This window comes from Xenopus laevis, chromosome 3S (genome assembly GCF_017654675.1).
Source record: "Xenopus laevis strain J_2021 chromosome 3S, Xenopus_laevis_v10.1, whole genome shotgun sequence".
NCBI classification, from domain to species: domain Eukaryota; kingdom Metazoa; phylum Chordata; class Amphibia; order Anura; family Pipidae; genus Xenopus; species Xenopus laevis.
The window spans coordinates 22,496,570-22,517,567 of NC_054376.1; the positions used below are offsets into that span (position 1 = coordinate 22,496,570).

At 42.4% G+C, this 20,998-nt stretch overlaps 1 protein-coding gene across 5 annotated transcripts in view; it reads left to right on the forward strand.

The window, feature by feature from the left end:
* The first annotated feature begins 858 nt into the window (after positions 1-858).
* Positions 859-20,998, forward strand: part of ank1.S (ankyrin 1 S homeolog) — a 146,591-nt gene continuing 126,451 nt past the window's right edge. For 2 of the 5 annotated variants that reach the window (XM_041587430.1, XM_041587433.1), the window contains exons 1-2: positions 865-923; positions 3,656-3,968. In XM_041587430.1, the coding sequence (XP_041443364.1) occupies positions 3,843-3,968 (126 nt within the window). In that variant the 5' untranslated portion in view covers positions 865-923; positions 3,656-3,842. Of the gene's footprint in view, positions 924-3,655; positions 3,969-20,998 lie in introns of all 5 variants that reach the window. The other 3 variants (XM_041587435.1, XM_041587432.1, XM_041587431.1) reach the window with 3 other exon arrangements.

Genomic DNA, 20,998 nt, shown 5'->3' on the forward strand with positions numbered 1-20,998 from the left:
TGGCCATACATGGGCAGATTAAAGCTGCTGATATTGGTCCTTTAGACAGATTCGCAGTTTATCTGCCTGTGTGCAGGGGCTTCCGAGGGGCCCCCCGATCTATATCCGCCTGATATATCAAAAATCGGCCTGCTATAGGAGATCAAGGAACGCATCGGCACCCATTTGCATCATTGTAAATCCAATTGTTTGGCCCCAGGGCCAAACATCCGGATTTACCCAATATTGCCCTGCCGTTTGTGGAAATATTGGATTAAGATCCGCTCATTTGGCAAGGATCTAATAGTGTATGGCCACCCTTAGAGGCAGGTTAATTGGCTTATTATTAAATTGACCCTTGTGTGTGTGAATGTGACTGATGTGAATGATGTATAATCTCTGTAAAGTGCTGCTATTGGCACTACTGTATATAAATGAAGAATAATAGGAATAATGCATAACGCTGGCTTGTTTTCATGGATACTGAACTGTGTGATGCAAGCACAGTCAGGATGATTTATAAACTAATAAACACTGATGTAAATACTGTATTTCTATAGTATCATCCCATAAGCACAGAGATACACGAAAAGTCAGACGCTGATTTATATTCAGACACACACGCTGCTAAAGAGGCATGTGCGGCAGACACAGTATCACAGATATATACAGATAATAATCTCATGGAGACAGTGATAGACACATGCAAGTGGTCAGAGAGAAAGGGTCCCAGTTTGAGCAAGTAAGGGGAAAGATGCATCTCCCATGCTGATGCTCCGAGGGAGGGGAGAGTGGGAAGCTGGGAGGGAGTGCAGGAAGGTGAGCAGGATGCAGGAGGAAGCAGAGAGTCTGCATCAGCAACACTGCAGTGAGAGGGGACAGCACGCAAACTGAATGATGCTCTGGCACCACCACCAACTCACATAGAGAGGCAAGAAAAGGAGGTATGCACTGGCACACAATAATGGCACTGCACTGAATAATGGCAATTTACTGAATAAAGGCAAAGGGAGTCGGGGGGAGATGGAAGAGGAAGGCTATGTAATAAGGGAGAGAGGGATATAATGGGAATTGCAGCCTGCAGGCAGTGTGAGTGAGGGATGGGGGGGGGTATGTATGGACTGACCATTCTGCCCTCCTGCAGCTCCTGTAATGGGAAGGACAGGGGGATAAGAGGTAAGGAGACAGAGTGTGTGTTGCCCATATGCAGGAAAGAGGTGGAAAGGGGTTTACCAGAATGGGAGAGAGAGCGGCTGAGGAAGAGAGGAGGGAGATGGACAGTGAGAGGTTTGCTATGGGGGAATGGAAGGGGGCAAGTGATGTTTTCTGGGGGAAAGGGGATCGAAGGAGATTAAAAATGGTGCATGGAGGGTTAAGAAGGTAAAGGGCTACGTGAAATGCTTGTGTGGATAAAGGGATATAGATATTTATTTATAGTCATGTAAATGACTGGGCTGAATGGGCTGGAGTCAAGCTAGGCACAGGCAATATAGAGGCACAGCACTGCAGTCGTGTTGTGTTATAGGCAAGAGATGTTTGTGTCCCAACACAAGAGACAGTGTATAAACCAGAGAGGCCAGAGAGAGTGTGTGATGTAATGGGACTGGCCATTCTCCCGCTATACCTTTCTATTATTGATGTGGCTGGTTCTCGGAAATGCCTTCTCTCCGTGCCCACAGCTTCACTGAAGCCTTTGAAGCAGATCTTTATAATACACTTTGTCCCACACACTTCACAGTCTGTGCCGCTTGTTGGGTACATTAGTTGTGTGTCCTCCTCACAGTTTAAAGGCATTAAGGTGTGTGTGTGTGTGGGTCACAGTTATGATTGATGTGCCATTCCCGGATCACATGACTTCATTACCCTGTACAAACCACAGCTCTGACCTGCCACTGGCTGCAGGAGGATGCTGGGAACTGTAGTTCAGACAAAGGTGGAATGTCACATGTTATCCATTAGTAGTTAAGTACAGGAATCAGCTGACACAAACAAATGTATGTGAGAGCATATGTTGTGTACATGGGGGGTCTCTATGGGGTGCATAATATCCTGATTGATGGCACTAGAGCTAAAACCAAGCACAAAACTTTGTCCAGGCCGCACAATGTACTGTTTATAGCAATAGTGGGTTTGTGTCTGTTAAAAGAGGTTTAAACATCGGGGTTAGTGCATCTGCCAAACTGAGCTATAGAAGGGTATTACTGCATTCATATGAATGTGTGGGCTGTTTGTTAAGCAGATGGAAATGTGTGTGCAGTGCACTGAGTTAGGCACATAGCTTTCTCCCATATTCATAGGTCCGTGCTGAACACATTAGGACAGATATATGCTAGATAATATCAAACAGTGCACTCTAACTCCAGGCACCCAGTGACTAGCTGAGTGATGGGTAGTGGCAGTTCAAAAGCAATGGAGGGCTGGGCCTCTATCATTACACAGAGAACAGTTTCCCTTATGTCAAAAAATAACATAGGAGTTCCATCCCAACCGAAATTCATAAAGACCACAGGTCAAGGTCATTGAACTGCAAGGTACCTTAATATTCTTAGATCACAAAGCTGGGGGTACATTTCTTTAAAAATTCATGTCTCAACAGAACATTGACATCACCGAAAACTGATTGTAACTGAATGATGTCACTAAACAGGTATATATATATAAATATGTATTGCAGTTTATTTTTTTCACTCCAGACCAACACATTGAATAATAAACCTTTCCTTTTGTGCATTTACACTTTTTGCTTGATAATTCTTTAAAGGATAAGTAAACCTTAAATTATAAGCACTTTTGCAATGTACATTCATTGCTTATTTTTCTTTCTTTCAAGATATTAAAGGTTACATGTACTGTTAAAATGAATGAATTTGTTACAACAGCTGCTGATCATTTTCAGACCAGTCTGACCACCAAGTAGTCAGGAGAAAGAGGCTGATCTGATGTTCTTCTGGTTAGTAAAGAAATTAGAAACGTTTCTCAAATCTTTCCTAACAAAAAAAAAAACTTCAGACCAGCCTCTTTCTTTCTCCTGACAACTTCCTTGACTACTTGGTGGTCAGAATGGTCTGAAAATGACCAGCAGGTGGAGATGTTCTAACAAAAATGATTGATGTTAATAGTACATATAACCGTTAATATCTTAAAGATAAATAATGAATGTACATTGGAAAAGTTCTTAGAAATAGCAATCAAACAATCTCATCAATTTTACATCAAGGTTTACTTATCCTTTAAACCCTAGGAGTGCTGTCCTTGGTCCTGTGTATTGCCTGAGATGTGTGGGCACTTTTGTGTGAATTAGAGATGCGCCAAATACACTATTTGGGATTTCAGACGAATCCCTGATTCCTTTATGAAAAATTCGGCCAAATACCGAAACAAATCCAAATCTGCAAAAGTGGGAATTTTTTTTTTTACTTCCTTGTTTTGTGACAAAAAGTTACGTGATTTCCCTTCCCGCCCCTAATTTGCTTATGTAAACTAGGAATCAGATTAGGTTCATTCAGGCATGAGGATTCGGGTGAATCCGAATCCTGCTGAAAAAGGCTGAATCCTGGCCGAATCCCAGACTGAATCTTGGATTCGGTGTATGAATGGCTTTGTGCTAAGAATAGTGGAACTGCCATGGAAAACACATTCATAAAAGCTTCTAACAACCTTTTTTTCCCTCTTTTAGGGTAAGCAGCCCTAGGAACCGATGTTCAAATACAAGCTGTGCCACGCACAACCGAGTCAGGAGCTTTCTATGTCACTTGGCCTTTCTGGATCTAGGTCCCTGCTTGAAGCAGTGTGTGGCACCGGCTCAGCTGGTCAGACCCCAGGAGCTGTACAGGACACCCATTGAGGAGTGATTGGGGCTCAGGATGGCACAGGCTGCCAAGCAACTGAAAAAGATCAAGGATGTGGAGGCACTGGCACTGCAGGAACAGAAAGAAAAGGAGGAATCTGATCGCAAAAGGAGGAGCCGCTCCAAAGACCGCAAGAAAAAGGTAATTCTCAGCAATATCTAGTCCATGCTTTGCTTTTCCATTTAATACTCAGGCTTTTTTTCATATCCAGAATATAACAAATGGGACTATTAAAAGTTTGTAATCAGTTAGCTTTTTGTTCAACAGCACTTCATACTGGAATTTCAGACATCCAGTCCAATTTACCCTAGCCACCAGATTTAAATTTGAGACTGGTAGATAAAAAGAAGAATCTGAATATAAGATAAGTAACAAAAGTACAATAATATTATACCCTTGCATAATATTTCATATTAGCTTGTAACTTGGGTCTATTAACACATGGCGCCATTCAGGTGATAGTGAGGGATATCTGACCTCAAAGTTGTCTGTGCATTCTCTTTCTGATGACTAAGGTGTAAGTCACGCCTAAAAATATCACCTGGCCATGTGAAATGCAGGAGGGCCCGCAGATTGGGAGGAAGTTCTGCTCAGCAGAGCACCCGTACCTTTCTAACCGCTCCACTCATGTTAAGGGTAAAGGGAACCCAGTGTGGCACTAAGAATAAAGGCCTGGAGTAACTATATAATTCAAAATCAGGTAGAAGCTAGTACATCAGTTCTGATCATTGCAGCTAGCAAGTAAAACCCCATTATTGTGCTGCCCCAATAGAGTGTGTTTAGCCCGAATCCTCAGACACCTGGCCTTGTAGCCTTTGTTCCGCCATGTAATTATTTGTACTGATTGTGCTTCTATTACTGTTGTGAGTTGTGCTGATTTGACTGAATTCTAAAGGGTTAGGAGCGATATACTATAAATATCCTGAATTATTATGTGTTCTGCAGGCTTTTTTATCCCATTCTTTGAGCTGAGCAACTTTCTCTGACACGGGGGGGGGGGAGGATTGTATTCTGCAAACTGTATATTTTGCCTGGTTCCTTATTGTAGAACATGGGCACTTTACTACATCTCTGTAACATACTTTAACACAACAGAAAGAAAGCAAAAGATTTTAATAGTTTTCAGGGTCAGACTGGGCCGACAGGACACCAAGAAAAAACCTGGTGGGCCCCAGTCCTCATGGTTCCGGCTGGCCCAGACCCATTCCCCACAGCAGGCAGTTCCTTTGTGACCTTGTGGGGGGGGGGAAGTAAGCGGGACAAAGGGGGATTTGCTGCTGGGGTAGTGGTCCCTGACAGTGGGCCTAGACCACCCCCCAGTTTGATGATGATAAATATATAAAACATCAGTTCAATCTTCATGGCTTTACCTAATAAGATTTTGGCATTGGACTGGCCTACCAGGATTCCATGATCACTTCCCATTTCTATATGAGAACAAATCGGAAAAATAGACAGATACAGCTGATAAAGAGACCATAAAGAGAATTGAATAGAAGAATAAAAAAGATGAGTAAAGAGAGGAGAAAAATAGTTGAACTTGACATCTAAGGTTTTCTTGTAGGCCCCTGGCTCCCCAGTCTGACACTAGATTTCTGTCTTTGATTAAGGTAACGTAGCCTATCAAAAGAATTTCTATCTAACGCTGGTCATACTGTACACCAAAAGATTATGGAGTTTGGTCAGGATGCAAAATGAGTCAGTCTTTGCTTATGCAGTGAGACAAATCTGGCAGTTTTGGTTGTTCAGTTCTCATGGAAAAAATTCAAATTATATTGAAGGCAGGGGCATGCACATTGGTCAGCAGAGGTCCTCCAGTAAAATAAGTATGTGTAGGAGCCCCCAAACAGGTATCAATCATGTAGTGATCATTTTTGGCCAATAAGTTTTGACTGCTGAACATATAGAGACTCCTAAAGGCAGTTTGCTCTGGAAAGGGTATTCTTGTAACAGATGTTTCCCTGGAATCTGTAAGGTCATTACTGATTCTGCTCGCATTTTCTGTGATGCAGAAGAACTTGCTGTTTTTTTCCATCCCTTATTACGTCCTGGCAAAGCAATCCTGTTGTTCTTTCCCTAGTGGTTGACACCCAGAATTTCGGTTTAGCACAGGCCACCGTGATTGTTTTTAACATAGTGAAGTGCAGTTTTACCCATTCACAGACTGAATTTTGGTCTCATTCAAGAAAGCTGGCAGTATTATAATAATCACCTGACAAGAAGCTAACAAGAGGCATGAAACCAATGTGACTTGATTATTCCTACCAAAGTTTACATATCTGCTGATAAAGTCCCCTAACCAGATTTCCAGGTTAGATTGGGGGGTCCGGGGCTCAACTGGGTTGCCAACTCAGGGGCCCTCACACCCCCTTAGGGAACCCCACCCCAGTCTTGACACATCTAAAGGACTCATCCAAAGGGGGAGCACAGCAAGCACCCACAGTTTTCAGTGGAGACACTGGGAGTGGGTCTGCAGAGCCTATGAATACAAGGCCCTGATCTTAAGGTGGCCATAGACACACAGATCCTATCGAATCCTCGATTCGTACGGTTTTCGGATCGTGTGTGGCGTGTGCCGACATCTTTCGTCCGGCGGAGATCGGTCGTTTGATCGATCGGTCAGGGTTGATTTTGACCCGACCGATCCCGCCGGAGCCCATTGCGCATCGTAATCGGATCGTTCGGCCATACGGCCGAACAATCAGATTACCCCCAATATAGCCATGCTTGTTAATGGCATATCCGGGAAAGATCCGCTCGTTTGGCGATGTTGCCAAATGAGCGGATCTTTGCGTCTATGGCCACCTTCATACCCAGCAGAATATCTTAACAAATAAACTCCCGAATGTAGAACAAATGGTCACATATGTGGAAGCCATACGGTATCGATGCAGCCGGTCACCCTGGGGGGAGAGAGGAGAAAGATTAGATCACTCTGTGGAAAGCATGCCCATCTTTTTCCTGAAAGTAACTTTCCATTATATATTCATTAAAGTTTAATTTTTTTTGTAAATACAGTTGCTATTTAAAGCAATGCCCATCTGTGCCTTTCTGCAATGCTTATTCTGTCTCTTGAAACAATGCATCAGAAGTCAGCCTTGCCTGATTCTTCACGTCTGTCAATCGGCTGGCTACTGCTACATTGTTTCAAACATCAGAACCAGCAGGGCACACATTACAAAGGGACAAACAGACACTGACTTTAATAGCAGCTATATTGGCAACCTTAAAACCAATGAAGCGGTATTTAACAGAATGTGATTCTTTTATTAGTCAGCAATTTACTTAGGGGTCTACTTCCCATTTAAAACAGTGTTCCGTATACTGAAGCCAGAGTCAGTTGTTTGCCTTTTTGCTGTTTGGGTCCTCCTGCCTGAACCATGCAGTCAGTTGTTTGCTCATGGGTGCAGGTGGAAAGGGGTCTCAGTAATTTAACATGGAGGGGGACCCCCAAACAAGTTTTCACGGGTTGGCCCTGGAAAGTGAATTTATGCCACTGATGATAGGCCACGTCTGACTATTTAATGTTATTTTAAAACATATAATACACACTCAAGGACTATGCCTGACTCAGAGGGGTCAGGAGAAAAACGTAGCCCCCAAGGCATGTATGAGCAACTGGTTCCACACTCTGCTTGAAAACACTTTTAAATTTGCCTATTAATGCCAATCATTTGGGGCATCCAAGGCATGACCGTAGCATGGAAAGAAATTTTGTTGCAAGCACAGAGCTGATCTCATAGATGCTTGCCAGAAAATCATTCAAGGTCAAAGCACCTCTAATAATGTTGTGCCCGCCAGCATATTTAATGTGATTCAAAAGCACAGTGATGAGCTAGGGAGGAAGGAAAGGAAGGAAAGATACATAGAGTTTGTTGGAACATAGGATGCAAATTTTGAGTTACTGGCCCATAACCTGCAAAGGGTGAAAAGAAAACATGAAACACAACATTTAATGTGAGTAAGTGCAAGTGTTTGAGTACTAAGGGTTGCATACACTAACTACTTGTACCTGCCCAGAGTGAGGTGCCAACTGTAGTCAATATCTTGTGCTAGATAAAATATCCGGTGCAAGGAGATAAAAACAGCCATGAAAGAAATCTTATTTAACTACTGGTCCTGTATGTGCCTTGTACCTACACAGATTTATGAATAATGTGTGCATGCATAAGGCATGCATATGGACACCTCTGGATTGCCCTCATCAGTGGTGTAACTAGATGTTACTGGGCCCCACAGCAAATTCAATTTAGGGCCCCAAAATATTGATAAGTTGGCCTATTCTACCAAGATATATTAAAATTAATTAGGGCCTCACTAAGCCCCCTACACTCCTGCCCCCCCCCCCCGGGAGTTATGTCCCTGCCCCTCATGGGACAGGTGAAACTGCACCCGCCAGTGCATTGTTTATTGCTTATTTATAAAAAGGCACAAAAAAAGCAAAAAAACTGGTACAAATCATTTTGTTTTTTACCCACAATGCACTGTACCCAGTGCTGTCAGCAGAAACTATTTGTACTTGTGGTATGGAGAGAAAAAACTAACAGCTAAAACTCTAGGTGCATCAGTAGGGGATGAGATGCATTGTGGGCAAAAACTGTGGGCACTTTGTACCATTTCCACCTTTCATTATTGAGCCTTGTAGATTTCCAGCCCATGCATGCCAATAAACCTGTTTGAGTAGTTGTATGGTCTTTCTAAATCTACAGATTTCCATCCACAGGTTCTGGAGTGTTGGCCTTTTAAAAGCTCTGCACTTCTCATGCAGATTCTACTTTTTATGGCAGTGACATGGTTAAAAGAGTTTCCCACTTGCATTTTGGTTTCCTACTTCTATTTAACTCATCTGCTAATTGCTGTCTCAGTATTGCCAGCCGGGTAAAGAGTCATTAGAGCCCGGTGTAGTTTTGTAGTAATGACTGGAGCCTTTCACCGTTCAATGTGTTCCCCGACCTTGGGGGAGTGTGTGTGCGGTTAAAAGTAGCACAGTAAGAGGGATTTTTTTTTTCTTACAGCACAACAGATGTTCCTATAGTATCATTATGCTGATGCATGTCATTGAAGGTGTTAAATGGGTATGTCTGTGTTTAAATAATTCAAATATGTGTTATGCCCTTCTGTGTCAGGGTTTATACGATGGCACCTCCTTGCAAACAGATAATGGCTGGCTTAGCACGAGTGGGGTGAAACTGCAGATTTTTCGGCAATTACAGCTGCCTTTAGGCTTGGAGTGCACAGATGTGCTGAATCCGCTGTCTCTGGGAGTTAGTGCAGTGCCCTGAAAGTACAACTAGTCCATTGCATAATCTATTTTAAGTTTGATGGCTACATGGAGCAAATGGAAACGGAAATCCTACATCGGAGCCATGTTTGTTCCCATGATCTGTAGGTATATCCTGTGCTGAAATCTGACCTAGTGCTATCAGAGATAAAGCTTTCACTTTCTTTACCCAAAGCCGCAAGTACAAAATTTATTCTATCCCTGCTCTGCTTTCCTCAGTGGGATCACTATGTTCCTGAATTCAGCTGATTCTCTAACCCTGTAGGGGTCTCCTTCTCAATTTCCTAAGCCCTTGCACAGCTCCTCTCCTGCCCTTGAGTGCCTCATTACTGGCAGTGTGCAGGGCTTTTATAAAGTCAGGCTCATTTATATGCCAGGCCTATGTCTTCTGCTGCTTGACTTTGAAACCATGGGCATGCACAGGTACCCACCAGGACAAAAGGACCCTCATTCACTTTCTTCTGAAAAAAATACTCTCCACACCCAGGTAATTTTAGTCTCATACTTATGACACTGCAGAATACCAACTACCCCACCACTGCTGAGCCAATCCTCCACGTATACATAATTACATAGTTACAGTTAAGTTGGGTTGAAAAAAGGCCAAAGTCCATCAAGTTCACCCCCTCCTAATGAACCCCAGCGACATACAAACACACTCTCACACTGACCCCTCTGTTCACTCGCATACTTCTGGGTATTAGGGTAGGACTCCACGAACGATTTTGTCGCAATCCGACACGCTGCGACAAAATGCATGCGACGCAACATGACTGTCGGATGCAGATGCTGCATGCTGCGTCTGCATCCAACAGTCGCGTCGGGTCAACGCTACAACACCATGCGACAATTCTATCTCTTACCTTGTTTTTGTTGCATGCGACAATTCGCATGCATTTTGTCGCAGCGTGTTGGATTGCATCAAAATCGTTTGTGGAGTCCTACCCTTACACTTGGGGCATTGGGGAGAGTTCCTTCTGTTCATACGAAACAATCTGAGTGGGGTTAGGTGGAGTCTGTGTAGTACCTTAAATTGGATTAATCTGTCTCTGGTGGAGACTAAATAATTATAGGCCCTTTCTGTTGCCTCTTCCCAGGCATCTTCCTTCAGGTCTGGGATATCTTTACTCCAGGTTACGCATGCAGCGTTAAATGTTTTTTTTTTATGGAGGATAGGAGGTGGGAGTATAGTGCAGTAACGAGTTTCCTGGTGGAGGTAGCCCTAAGGGTTGATTCTATATTGCTTGTTGTGGGTGTTATTACCTTTCCTTGGAATGGGGTTCTTACTGCCTGCCTCAGTTGGAAGTATGAAAACCGGATTATAACCTCTTGAGTGTGAGTATGTTTAATTTGATTCCTGAGAATGAGAGTTCTTTCTTTAAGGAGGTCTCCCAGTGTTTGTAAACCCCATTGAGGCCAGATTTGATAAGCTGTGATGTGTTGTAGGTGTGGAAGAAATGAGTTCCCCCATAGTGGTAGGTGTGGTGAAAGGAGAGGAGGTTTTAAATTACAAATTTTGAGTACTATTACCCATGCCTTGTAAGGTGTGACTATGACCGGGTGCTCTGTATTTAGATCACTGAGTTTGCAGAATGGGATATATGTGAGCGATTCTACTGAGCTTACTAATGTGGCTTGGAGCGGAAAGTTCGGGTTGGTTGGGTCAGGGCTGAGCCACCAGTGTATGTAGTAGATCTGGGCAGCCAATGAATAGAAATACCAGTGTGGAAGCCCTAGGCCCCCATCCCCGACCAGAGCCCGTAGTTTGGCCCTAGCAAACCTGGGAGGTTTATTTGCCCAGAGGAAGGCAGTTTGTAGAGTGTCTATGGAAGTGCAAAAGGATCGGGGAATGGAAACAGGGAAGTTGTGAAAGACATATAGGAACTTGGGGAGAAATATCATTTTGAGGAGGTTAATCCTACCCTAAATTGAAATGGGTAAGGTAGCCCACACTTTCAGTTTGTCTTTCATTGAAGGTATAAAGGCGTCCAGGTCCCTGTGTATATTGAATCCAAGGTATTTAAATGAGTCCACCCAGACCATCAGAGCAGGAGGAAATGTATCTATGTTGGTGTCAATGAGGAATACGTTTAACTTCCCCTAGTTGATTTTGAGGCCGGAGAACTGGCCAAACGGGTCCACTATAGTCAGGACTCTCTGAGGTGTTTTGCCTGGATTGTCCAGGTATAGCAGTATGCCATCTGCATAGAGAGATATGAATTCTTCCAATCTCCCCAGGCAGAGACCCTTGATGTTTTCGGCCTGCCGGATCATTATTGCCAGGGGTTCTATCGCTAGGGCAAAGAGTAGTGGTGATAATGGGCATCCGTGTCTGGTGCCTCTATATAGCTTGAATGTTGATGATAAATTGCCCTTACTCTTTCTGTTGGTTGTTTATATAGTAACCTCACCCACTGAATGAATTGGTCTCCCAGGCCAAATTTTCTCAGTACTTCCCAGAGGTATACCCATTCAACAGAGTCAAAGACTTTGGCCACATCTAAGGATACGACTATCCGTGGTCCTTGGGGGTTGCAAGTATGTTCATAAATAGCCTATGGATGTTTATGTTGGTAGACCTATTGGGCATTAAACCGGTTTGATCTGGTTCTATAATTTCTTCTAAGACCTGTTTGAGTCTGGTGGCCATTACTTAAGCAAACACATTGGCATCAGTATTAAGAAAAGAGATAGGCCTATAAGATACACAGTTGAGATGGAGATGGAGGGATGCTATAGCATCTTGGACTTCCACCAGGGTAATGAGGGGTGTTCATAAGTGCGGCTGATTGTGGTGTCAGTTGTGGGAAAGGTAAATTGTCCAGGTAGGTCAGCAGCTGGTCTGCTGCATGGTTGGTCTTAGTGACATATATATCCTGGTTGCCTCTGCTAGCTATATAGCCCACAATACTGCTTGTGCTCTGTGGTTGAGTGCGTCCAGGGTCGGACTGGCCCGGCGGGACACCGGGAAAAAACCCAGTGGGCCCCCGACCCTCATGGGCCTACTCTGGGCCAGACCCCCTCTCCCATTATTCGGGTTGAGAATAAAATGTTTTTGTGACGTTTGCACATGTGCGTCGCGCTGTTTGGGCATGCACGCTGAGCATTTCCTTCATGCTCTGCACTGCACAGTAGGGGAGCAGGGGGGGCAGAGGGGGGCCCTGGACAGCAGTCCCAGTGAGCCCGAAACCCCCCAGTCCGACCCTGAGTGCGTCTGAACTAATATCTATATTAATTATAGATTCTAGTATCACAATAGCCCTGGATATTATGGTTGTCCAAGAAATCATCCAAGCCACTCTTAAAGACATTAATAGAATCAGCCATCACAACATCACCCGGCAGTGCATTCCCCAACCTCACTGTCCTCACTGTGAAGAACCACTTACACTGCTTCAAATGAAAGTTCTTTTCCTCTAGTCTAAAGGGGTGGCTTCTGGTGAATGGGTCCTTTTTATGGACTGAATGGACTCCTTGTATTTACATGGAAGTGATAGCTATGACCAGGGGACCATTGGACTATATGCTAACAGTTGCACCCTGGTTCAGTTCTAAACCATTCTTCTCCATGTCCCCTTGGGGTATCTCAAAGCTTGGCCCTCATTTGGTTTCCTTATACACTCTAGGTTGGTAGTTTGATTCTATGTCATCTATTTACCACCTTCTTTGACCCTTAATCCAAATCTCTCTCTCGTATCTATCCTTTTCTAGATGGAATGGATTAATGGTGGCTCCAATTGAATCTCCCTGATCCTACTCATCTCTTCACTAGTCACACTATGATCATTAACCCTGTTGTTTCAACATAAAGACTTGGGATAATCTGTACTATTTCCATTTTTCTAATTACTTGACCTTGAACAGTCAACACTGTTGCTTTATCACTCAAACTATTGGCAAGATTTGTCCCACACCCTTTCTCTCTCCGGCTACTGCTATAACATTCACCCCCGTCCCTGCCCTTATCCTATCCCAACTGATAAACTAAGCTCTCTTCTCTCTAAAGCAGATCAGAACCATGACTGTACATTTCTGATAATCAATACAGACTGCATTAGAAAGCAAAGAGAGGCCCCCGTCTATGCTGTTTTCACTGCTGCTAGTCAATGTATTTCCTTACATTACATTTCAGTTTACCCCTTTGCTGATATGACTTGCCCCACCTAGAGCAGATAATGTAATGTATTCTGTGAAATTTAAAGCATATTCAGTATCTTATGGCTAACTGAATTTAATTAATGCCTTTATTGCATAATTTTAGAGGGCATGACAGTGATGTTTCTGGCCAAGCTTGGCCCTTTATCAGAGGCAATAAACTATGCAGTAAAGGCATTTTTTTCTTTATATGGGCAAGTGGTGCTGTTCCATCTTTAAGTCTGTGTATATAACAGTGGAAAGTGCCCATTGGGGAACCTGCGCTGCATTGATAATTAAAGTTTTGTTTTACTGACTACTTACTGTTTAAAATGAATTTAATTGGCATTAAAATTGCTTGAAACGTTTTACAATTGTGGGCAAAGTGCAAAAAATATGAAATGAAAGTGGGGCCCAGGGCCATACGATCAGCTAGGAGTGCCCATAATTTACTAACACAGGGTCTACTTTTAGCAATGTTATCCCATTATGATCTACAGTACATCCATAAAGGCATTGTAAGCATTCTGTCCCATGGAAACTATTACTTAAATACTGATTTATGGGAAATCATATATTGCTCTATTTAACCTTATATGTAACCTTAAAGGGGTTGTTCACCTTCCAAACATTATTTGGAAGGTGAACAACCCCTTTATGGTTACATATAAGGTTAAATAGAGCAATATATGATTTCCCATAAATCAGTTTTTAAAAATAAACACTTTTTTTCAATTACTTTTCATTTTTTATTACCTACGTTTTTTCCAAAATCTAAGTTTAAAAGTTGAATGTTCTTGTCTCTTGTGTTTCAGTCTGGCAGCTCAGTAATTCAGGTGCAGATTTTGCAACATTTAGTTGATACATTTCTCAGCAGCATCTCTGGAGTATTAGCAACTATTATATCAATCCTAACAGCTGCCTGTAATGATGCTCAGGGATTCTGCTCAACAGGGACAAAGATAAGAAATGTATCAACTAAATGTATCAGTTTAGAACAGTTTAGAGGGTCGGTGAACCCCCCTCAAAGAGCTGCTTTAGAAAGTACACTTCAATAATAGAAAAACAATCGCAAATAGAAAATAGAAAGTAATTGAAAAAAGTCTTTATTTTTGGTGAACTATATGAAAGCAACTGAACTGGAAAAAGTGTTGGAAGGTGAACAACCCCTTTAACATACTGCATATCTGAATGAAAAGAATGAATCTGGAGGGTAATTTATTCAGGCTGTTTGTTGACACAGCTGAAGGTCTACTGGTAGATCCCCTTCAACTTTTTTGGCACCCCTGGGCTATATGTTTTTACTTGGTGCCTTCATTAGTTTGTAAATGCAGTGGAAGGACTTTACCCCTTGGGGTACAGGTCATTGGTGGGGGCTCTGATTTCACAATGTTTATATATCATTTGCCCCAATATTTATACTATAGTTTAATTATGTTATGAAAGAGATTGTCCTCAGGAGACATTTTTTGTTTTTTGTGTTAATGTGCAAGATGGTAGTACAGAAACTGTTTTTGTGCCAGTCAGTGGATCCCAGCTGAAGCAACAACAAAATGTCACAGGTGGGACATGGGTGTATATTTACATGCCTCTAGTGCAATTTTAAGTGCACAAGCAATTTGTGGATTGTGGGGAAATGGGCAAAGATGTTCTGTAGTTTTTGCCTGCTCCAAGCCGGTTAAAGTTAGTGTCAGACTAGACCACAGGGATACCTAGAAAAACCTCAGTGGGCCCCAGTCCAGATGGGTCCCTCCTGCAACTCAAAGGCTCATTGGTTGTATTGGCTCTGTGGCATTTTTTAGTTGTACTGCTCCTACTCTGGCATCGACAGGCAATCTGCTGGTGGGTGGGGGTGATGGAGGCTGCAGGTGGGGTGCCCAGGAACTCTGGTCCTCCTGTGGGTCCCAGGTATTATAATGCTTCCATGCACCTCTGTACCTGGTGCTTAATTCACATCAATAAGAGCATTGCCAAAAATGACACTCACTAGAAAATCAGGCCCTGCTCCATGAAATTCTGCAAACTTAATAGAGCTATATGTTGCAATTAGTTTTACTTTTTAAAAATGCCTATCCATTGTGCTTCTTAGAGTTTGAAAGCTTGCTGATTGCAGGATTTATGAGTACATTGCCTCCCTAGAGAGCCACTCAGGCCCTGCAGCATAAAAACCTGAAAATAAATTGCAGGCAGGTTTTCAGGAGTCCTGGGATTCCTAGAATGTTTGAGATTAAATACAAGCAGAATGGATGCATTTATACTAAACATACTGCATCGTGCAACACAGTTGCTGTTAATGAGATTTCATAATACAGAGAAAGAGAGTTGGTGCAGAACTGTTTTCATCTAAGGTGTTTGGCAGACAGGGCTGGATTTACATAATGGGCACCCCTAGGCCTACTGCCATTCGTCACCCCTGTCCTTTATTCATGCAATCATCTGGACCGGAGCTATGGGGATTGGTGCAAGGGAAATGTAAAAAATGATTGTATCTCCAGAGCATCCCCAGTGTTTTTGAACCAATGTGGGTGTGGTTGGGCAGCATGCCGCCCTCCTAAAATCCTGTCACCCTAGGCCCGGGACTAGGTGGCCTTTCCACAAATCCGGGCCTGTTGGCAGAGCTTCAAGACACGCACAGACCAGTGACTGAAGGGATTTGGTTATCAGAGAGCAGCAGATTGAAAGATTTCTGTGATCTGTTAGGAGAGGAGAACAGAAAAGGGGTGCAGCCATTAAATGCAACCATTCTGTTTAGATTCCCTCTTGTTCATTCTATACGGAGAGGCAAAAACAAAGCAGACAGAGCTGATAAGGGCAGGGGAAGGTCTGGCTGAGACGAGGAAACTCACCCTGTGAATCCACTGATGCCTAATTAATATTTCCAGCAAGCTTCACTTCAGTAAGATTGGAATGATCGCCTTAGGGTATTTGATGGTCCTGTTTTTGCAGCCCCTACTCCTGTGCATACAGAATAGCCCAGTGTCCCCAAATGAATGGGGACCCTGCAAAAATATGACTGCTTCTATTGAATAAAGCAGCACTGTGATTATAAGCAGTAACATTCACAACTACACTTCTGAAAATTTTCAGAACTGAATACTCTTAAAGGAGAAGGAAAAGTATTTTTACTTGGGGGTGCCAAAAGTTAGGCACCCCCGAGTGATTGTGTTTACTTACCTGAAACCCCAGGCCAGTGCTCCTATCAGCAGAAAACTGCACCAGCCCAGTATTCTTCTAGCGAGCACAATGGAGCAATCATCATCTGGCTTCTTCTTTTTTTCTCGCGGCTGCACATGCGCAGTAACGTGGAAAGCCGGACTTTAACAAAAAAGTTGGCTATTTCATTCTACTGCGCATGTGTCTGCCCCCGAAAATTTGAAGATAGAAGAAGCCAGAAGACGATCACTCCATGGTGCTTGCTGAAAGAATCCTGGGCCAGTGCAGTTTTCTCATAATAGGTGCACCAGCCCAGGGTTTCAGGTAAGTACACGCGATCACTTGGGGGTGACCAACTTTTGGCACCCCAAGGAAAAAGACCTTTCCTTCTCCTTTAAAGGCAGCGTCGGACTGTGATGCCAGGGGCCCACCAGAAAAGATTAGACTATGGGCCCACTTTCCTCCTCTCCTCACTCATCCTCTTTATTCTCTTAGTCTTTTATATCTACTTATTATATTCTTCCATGATTACACATGTTTTCCTGTAAATAAATAGGGAATGCCCATGAAATCGGCTAAATGATTAGAAGCAAGAGGCCCCACTTACACCTGGGTCCACCAGGAGTTTTCCTGTTATTTTGGTGGGCCAGTTCAACACTGGAAGGAAAGGTCCAATCCAGGTGGGGTGCCAGATGTTAGAGCACCCCCCCTAAGAATTTTAATGGCTCATCTGATCACCTGAGCTGGTGCTCCTGTTAGCATAAAACTGCACCGACCCTGAGTACTTGTAAGCGAGTGATCCTCTTCCTCCCTCTTCTTTCTTTAAAATCCAGTGGCCAATGCATGTGCAAGCCAGCTTTTGTGTTAAATATCAGCTTTTAACTCTGTTGTGCATTCGTGCCCACATGAAGAATGAAGATCTCTGGCTTGCAAGTACCCTGGGCTGGTGCAGTTTTCTACTAACAGGAGCACCAGCCTGGGGTATCAACAGCCTTCTCCTTTGGATTGGATATTTCCTTCTCCTTTAAAGGTCAACAAAACCATAACAATAAATATGGCTACAAATACTGTACTTTATATACTGAACTTACTGCACCTGCTTAAAATTCCAGCATCTGTATAACATTAACGATCCAGATCTTCACATTTGTGCACAGGGATCACTACCTTGGATTTTGCTAGGAGTGTCAGTGACACGCACATGCTCAGTGTGCACTAGACAAATATTAAGAAGCTAAGCTTGGGGGTTGTTGTAAATCATCAAACATAATTGCAATTAAACAATGTTACTGTCTGTCCTTTGCATTGGTGGTTCTGATTAACAAACCTGTCTTGGCTAAGGGGGGCTTTTCTCCCAGTTTAGTACCCCAACCTTCCTCCCCAAAAACATGAATGCTACATTTTTCTAGCCATAAAGTAGCCAAAGCTGTTAATCATCAAGGTAATAGAACCCTGTCAGAGCTCCCAGCTGAAATATTAAGTTTTCTATGAGAAAAAAGGGGGTGAAAAGCAGCTGCTACAGCACATTCCAGCCAAGTGACATCCCGCAGTGTAGAGGGAAATCAGTGTTGTGACCTGGAAAGGCAACTCAGAGCTAGCATTGCAATTAACATGGTAATTAACTCGGTGATATTGTCTTTGCACTGCTGACAATCACTATTTAACAGGGCTTGCCATAATCTTTACATCTGAGTGACATTGTTATGCCAGGAGACTGATTTGCTCCTGCTCTGGGAAGAGGCTCAATGACATTGGGTTGCTGTCCCTTTAAATGTATGAACACAAATCAGTTGGCTAATTAAGGTCTAAGCAAAATCTGAATCAGAGTTACGTATAAGAAGCAGAACAAAGGGCTTTAATGAGCTTCAGAAACAAAACATAGATTGTCCATGAAAATAAGCAGCCAGCATGGGAAGTATTTGACTCTTTGTAAAGAAATTCAATCTTTTATTCTGTATTATTGAGTCTTTTTTATATAAAAAAAACATCTCTGCTTCACTTCAAAGAGAAGATTAGCCCAGAGCATGCCAATTAGTGCATTGGGGATGCATTAGCATATACACATGGCACAAACTGATGACATCGCCACTGGCAAGGAAAGTGATTAGGATGTGTAAATGCCAATCCACCGGCCTGCAGGGAGCACTGGACCATAATCTCAGGCTAGTGTCACTACCACATCTCATAATATGTATGAGATAATAATGAGATAAACATTAATAGCTCTATTTCAAAGGGTTACTTGCCCTTTAAATTCACTTTTATTATGTTATAGGATGCTCTGTTCCTAGAGACTTTTCAATCATTTCAGTGTGGATTTACCCTTTAACGAAGCTGAAAAATACAAGTGACTTTGGGTTTTTCATAATTTGGATCTCCCTACCTTTAGTCTTCTGAAATTCATTTTAAATAGTGATGGGCGAATTTGCGCCTTTTCGCTTCGCCGAAAAATTAGCGAATTTCGCGAAACGGCGAAAAATTCGCGAAATAGCGCCGGCGTCTCGTTTTTGACGCCGGCGCCCGTTTTTGACGCCGGCGCCCGTTTTTCCGAATTTTCGCGGGCGTTTCGCGAATTTATTCGCGCCTGGCGAATAAATTCGCCCATCACTAATTTTAAATGTTAAAGGGAAATGCCGGCTTCCAAACCAAAATTTGATAAACAGGCCCACATAACACAGAAACCCCTAATATACCCATCACAGTTACCTGTTTCTTCAAAAAGTATGAATAAATGGCATTTTCTATGCTGAAATCCAGCTGTTTAACAGTTCTTCTCTTTCTGTATCATCCCTGGCAGGGAAGGAGGGACTAAAACACTGATGTTACAAATTGTAACATGCAGGAACTACATAACCCACAATGAATTGTACTGTGATGTTCAATTCCTTATTGAAGTCACGTGCAGGGAATTATGGGGTTTGCAGGATGCAGGCTGAGGACAGATGGCTGCTGATACAAAGTAACAGTAGTCTGCCAGCTCATCAAAGTAGTTAGACAGATCAGCAGGAGAGCAGGGGGCTAGATCATTTTTTAAATGATGTATATTGCAAAGTTGCTTGAATTTAATTTAGTGTAAAAATAAAAACTGGATAAATAGATAGTCTGTGCAAAATGAAAAATGTTTCTAATATAGTTAGTTAGGCAAAAATGTCATGTATAAAGGCTGGAGTGAGTGGATGTCTAATATAATAGCCAGAACACTACTTCCTGCTATTCAGCTCTCTGAGTTAGTCAGTGACTTGTAGGGGAACCACATGGGATATAACTGTTCAGTGAGTTTGCAATTGATCCTTAGCATTCAGCTCAGATTCAAAAGCAACAGTTATGCCCCATGTGGCCCCCCATCCAGTCACTGATTGGTTACTGCTTGGTCACCAGGGTAACCAGTCAGTGGAAACCAAGAGAGCTTAAAAGCAGGAAGTAATGTTCTGTTCTGTTAGACATCCAGTCACTCCAGCCTTTATACATTACATGTTTGCCTAACTAACTATATTAAAAATATTTTTTATTTTGCACAGCCTGTCTATTTACCTAGTTTTTATTTTTATACTGAACAAATGTTTTTGAGGAGTTCCTCTTTAATAAACCCAGTGGGAGTGCTTTGCCTCCAATAAGGATTAATTATATCTTCATTGGGATCAAGTAGAAGCTACAGTTTTATTATTATAGAGAACAAGGAAATCATTAAAAAATGTTAGTTTGATTTAAATGGAGTCTATGGAGCTTTCTGGATAACGGATCCTGTACCTGTACCAGACAATTTTTATGTGATATATTTTTCTTGTAAGACCATAATTCACAAGGCGCTAGTGACAATGTGATACTGGGCTAGATACGGATATCACGGCCATCAGTCGCAATAAGCGCAATATGTTGGCGCTCTATAAATGCATGTTAATAATAAAATAATAATAAGGTGTTTATTTAACAAAGTCCAAACGCTAAAAACTCAACAAAATTTTTTTTTAATATAAAATGTGAATTTTTAGTGGAAAAAAACCTCACATTTTTTGAGATTTATTATAGCCCGAGGCTGCAAAAAGTCAGAATCCGAAAATACTCCATCTTCGTCCTGTCGAGGTCCTGTAGAAGTCAAAGGCAGAGGTCCTATTTGCAATTTGAAGATATTATTGTCTGCGCTGGGTTTCTTACAATAATCTGAACATTTCAGGCTTTTCTGCCGATTTCATAAAATTTCTGAGTTTCTGGGCATTATATCTGAAAAATTCAGATTTTTCACACGACAATACAAAAAAGTCACGGTTTTTCATGCAACAATCTGAAAAAGTTGTGTTTTTTGTCGATCAGGTTTTTTTCCTGTTTTTTTATTGATAAATAAGGGAAATTGTGGATTCTAGTTTGTTCAGACTCTTTTTATTTAAAAATCAGAAAAATTCAGATTTCGATAAATAACCCCCTCAGTATTTGCGCATATGGCAGCCCTCCAGGTGTTGCTGAACTACTAATGATTGCCTTTGAAGCTATAACAGGGCCTGCATAATGTACTTGAATTACACACATACCAAACACGACTTCAGAGTGGTGGGCACTGGAGCTGGGGTGCATTTTGCATATCTTTATTGTATACATGAGGATACATTTC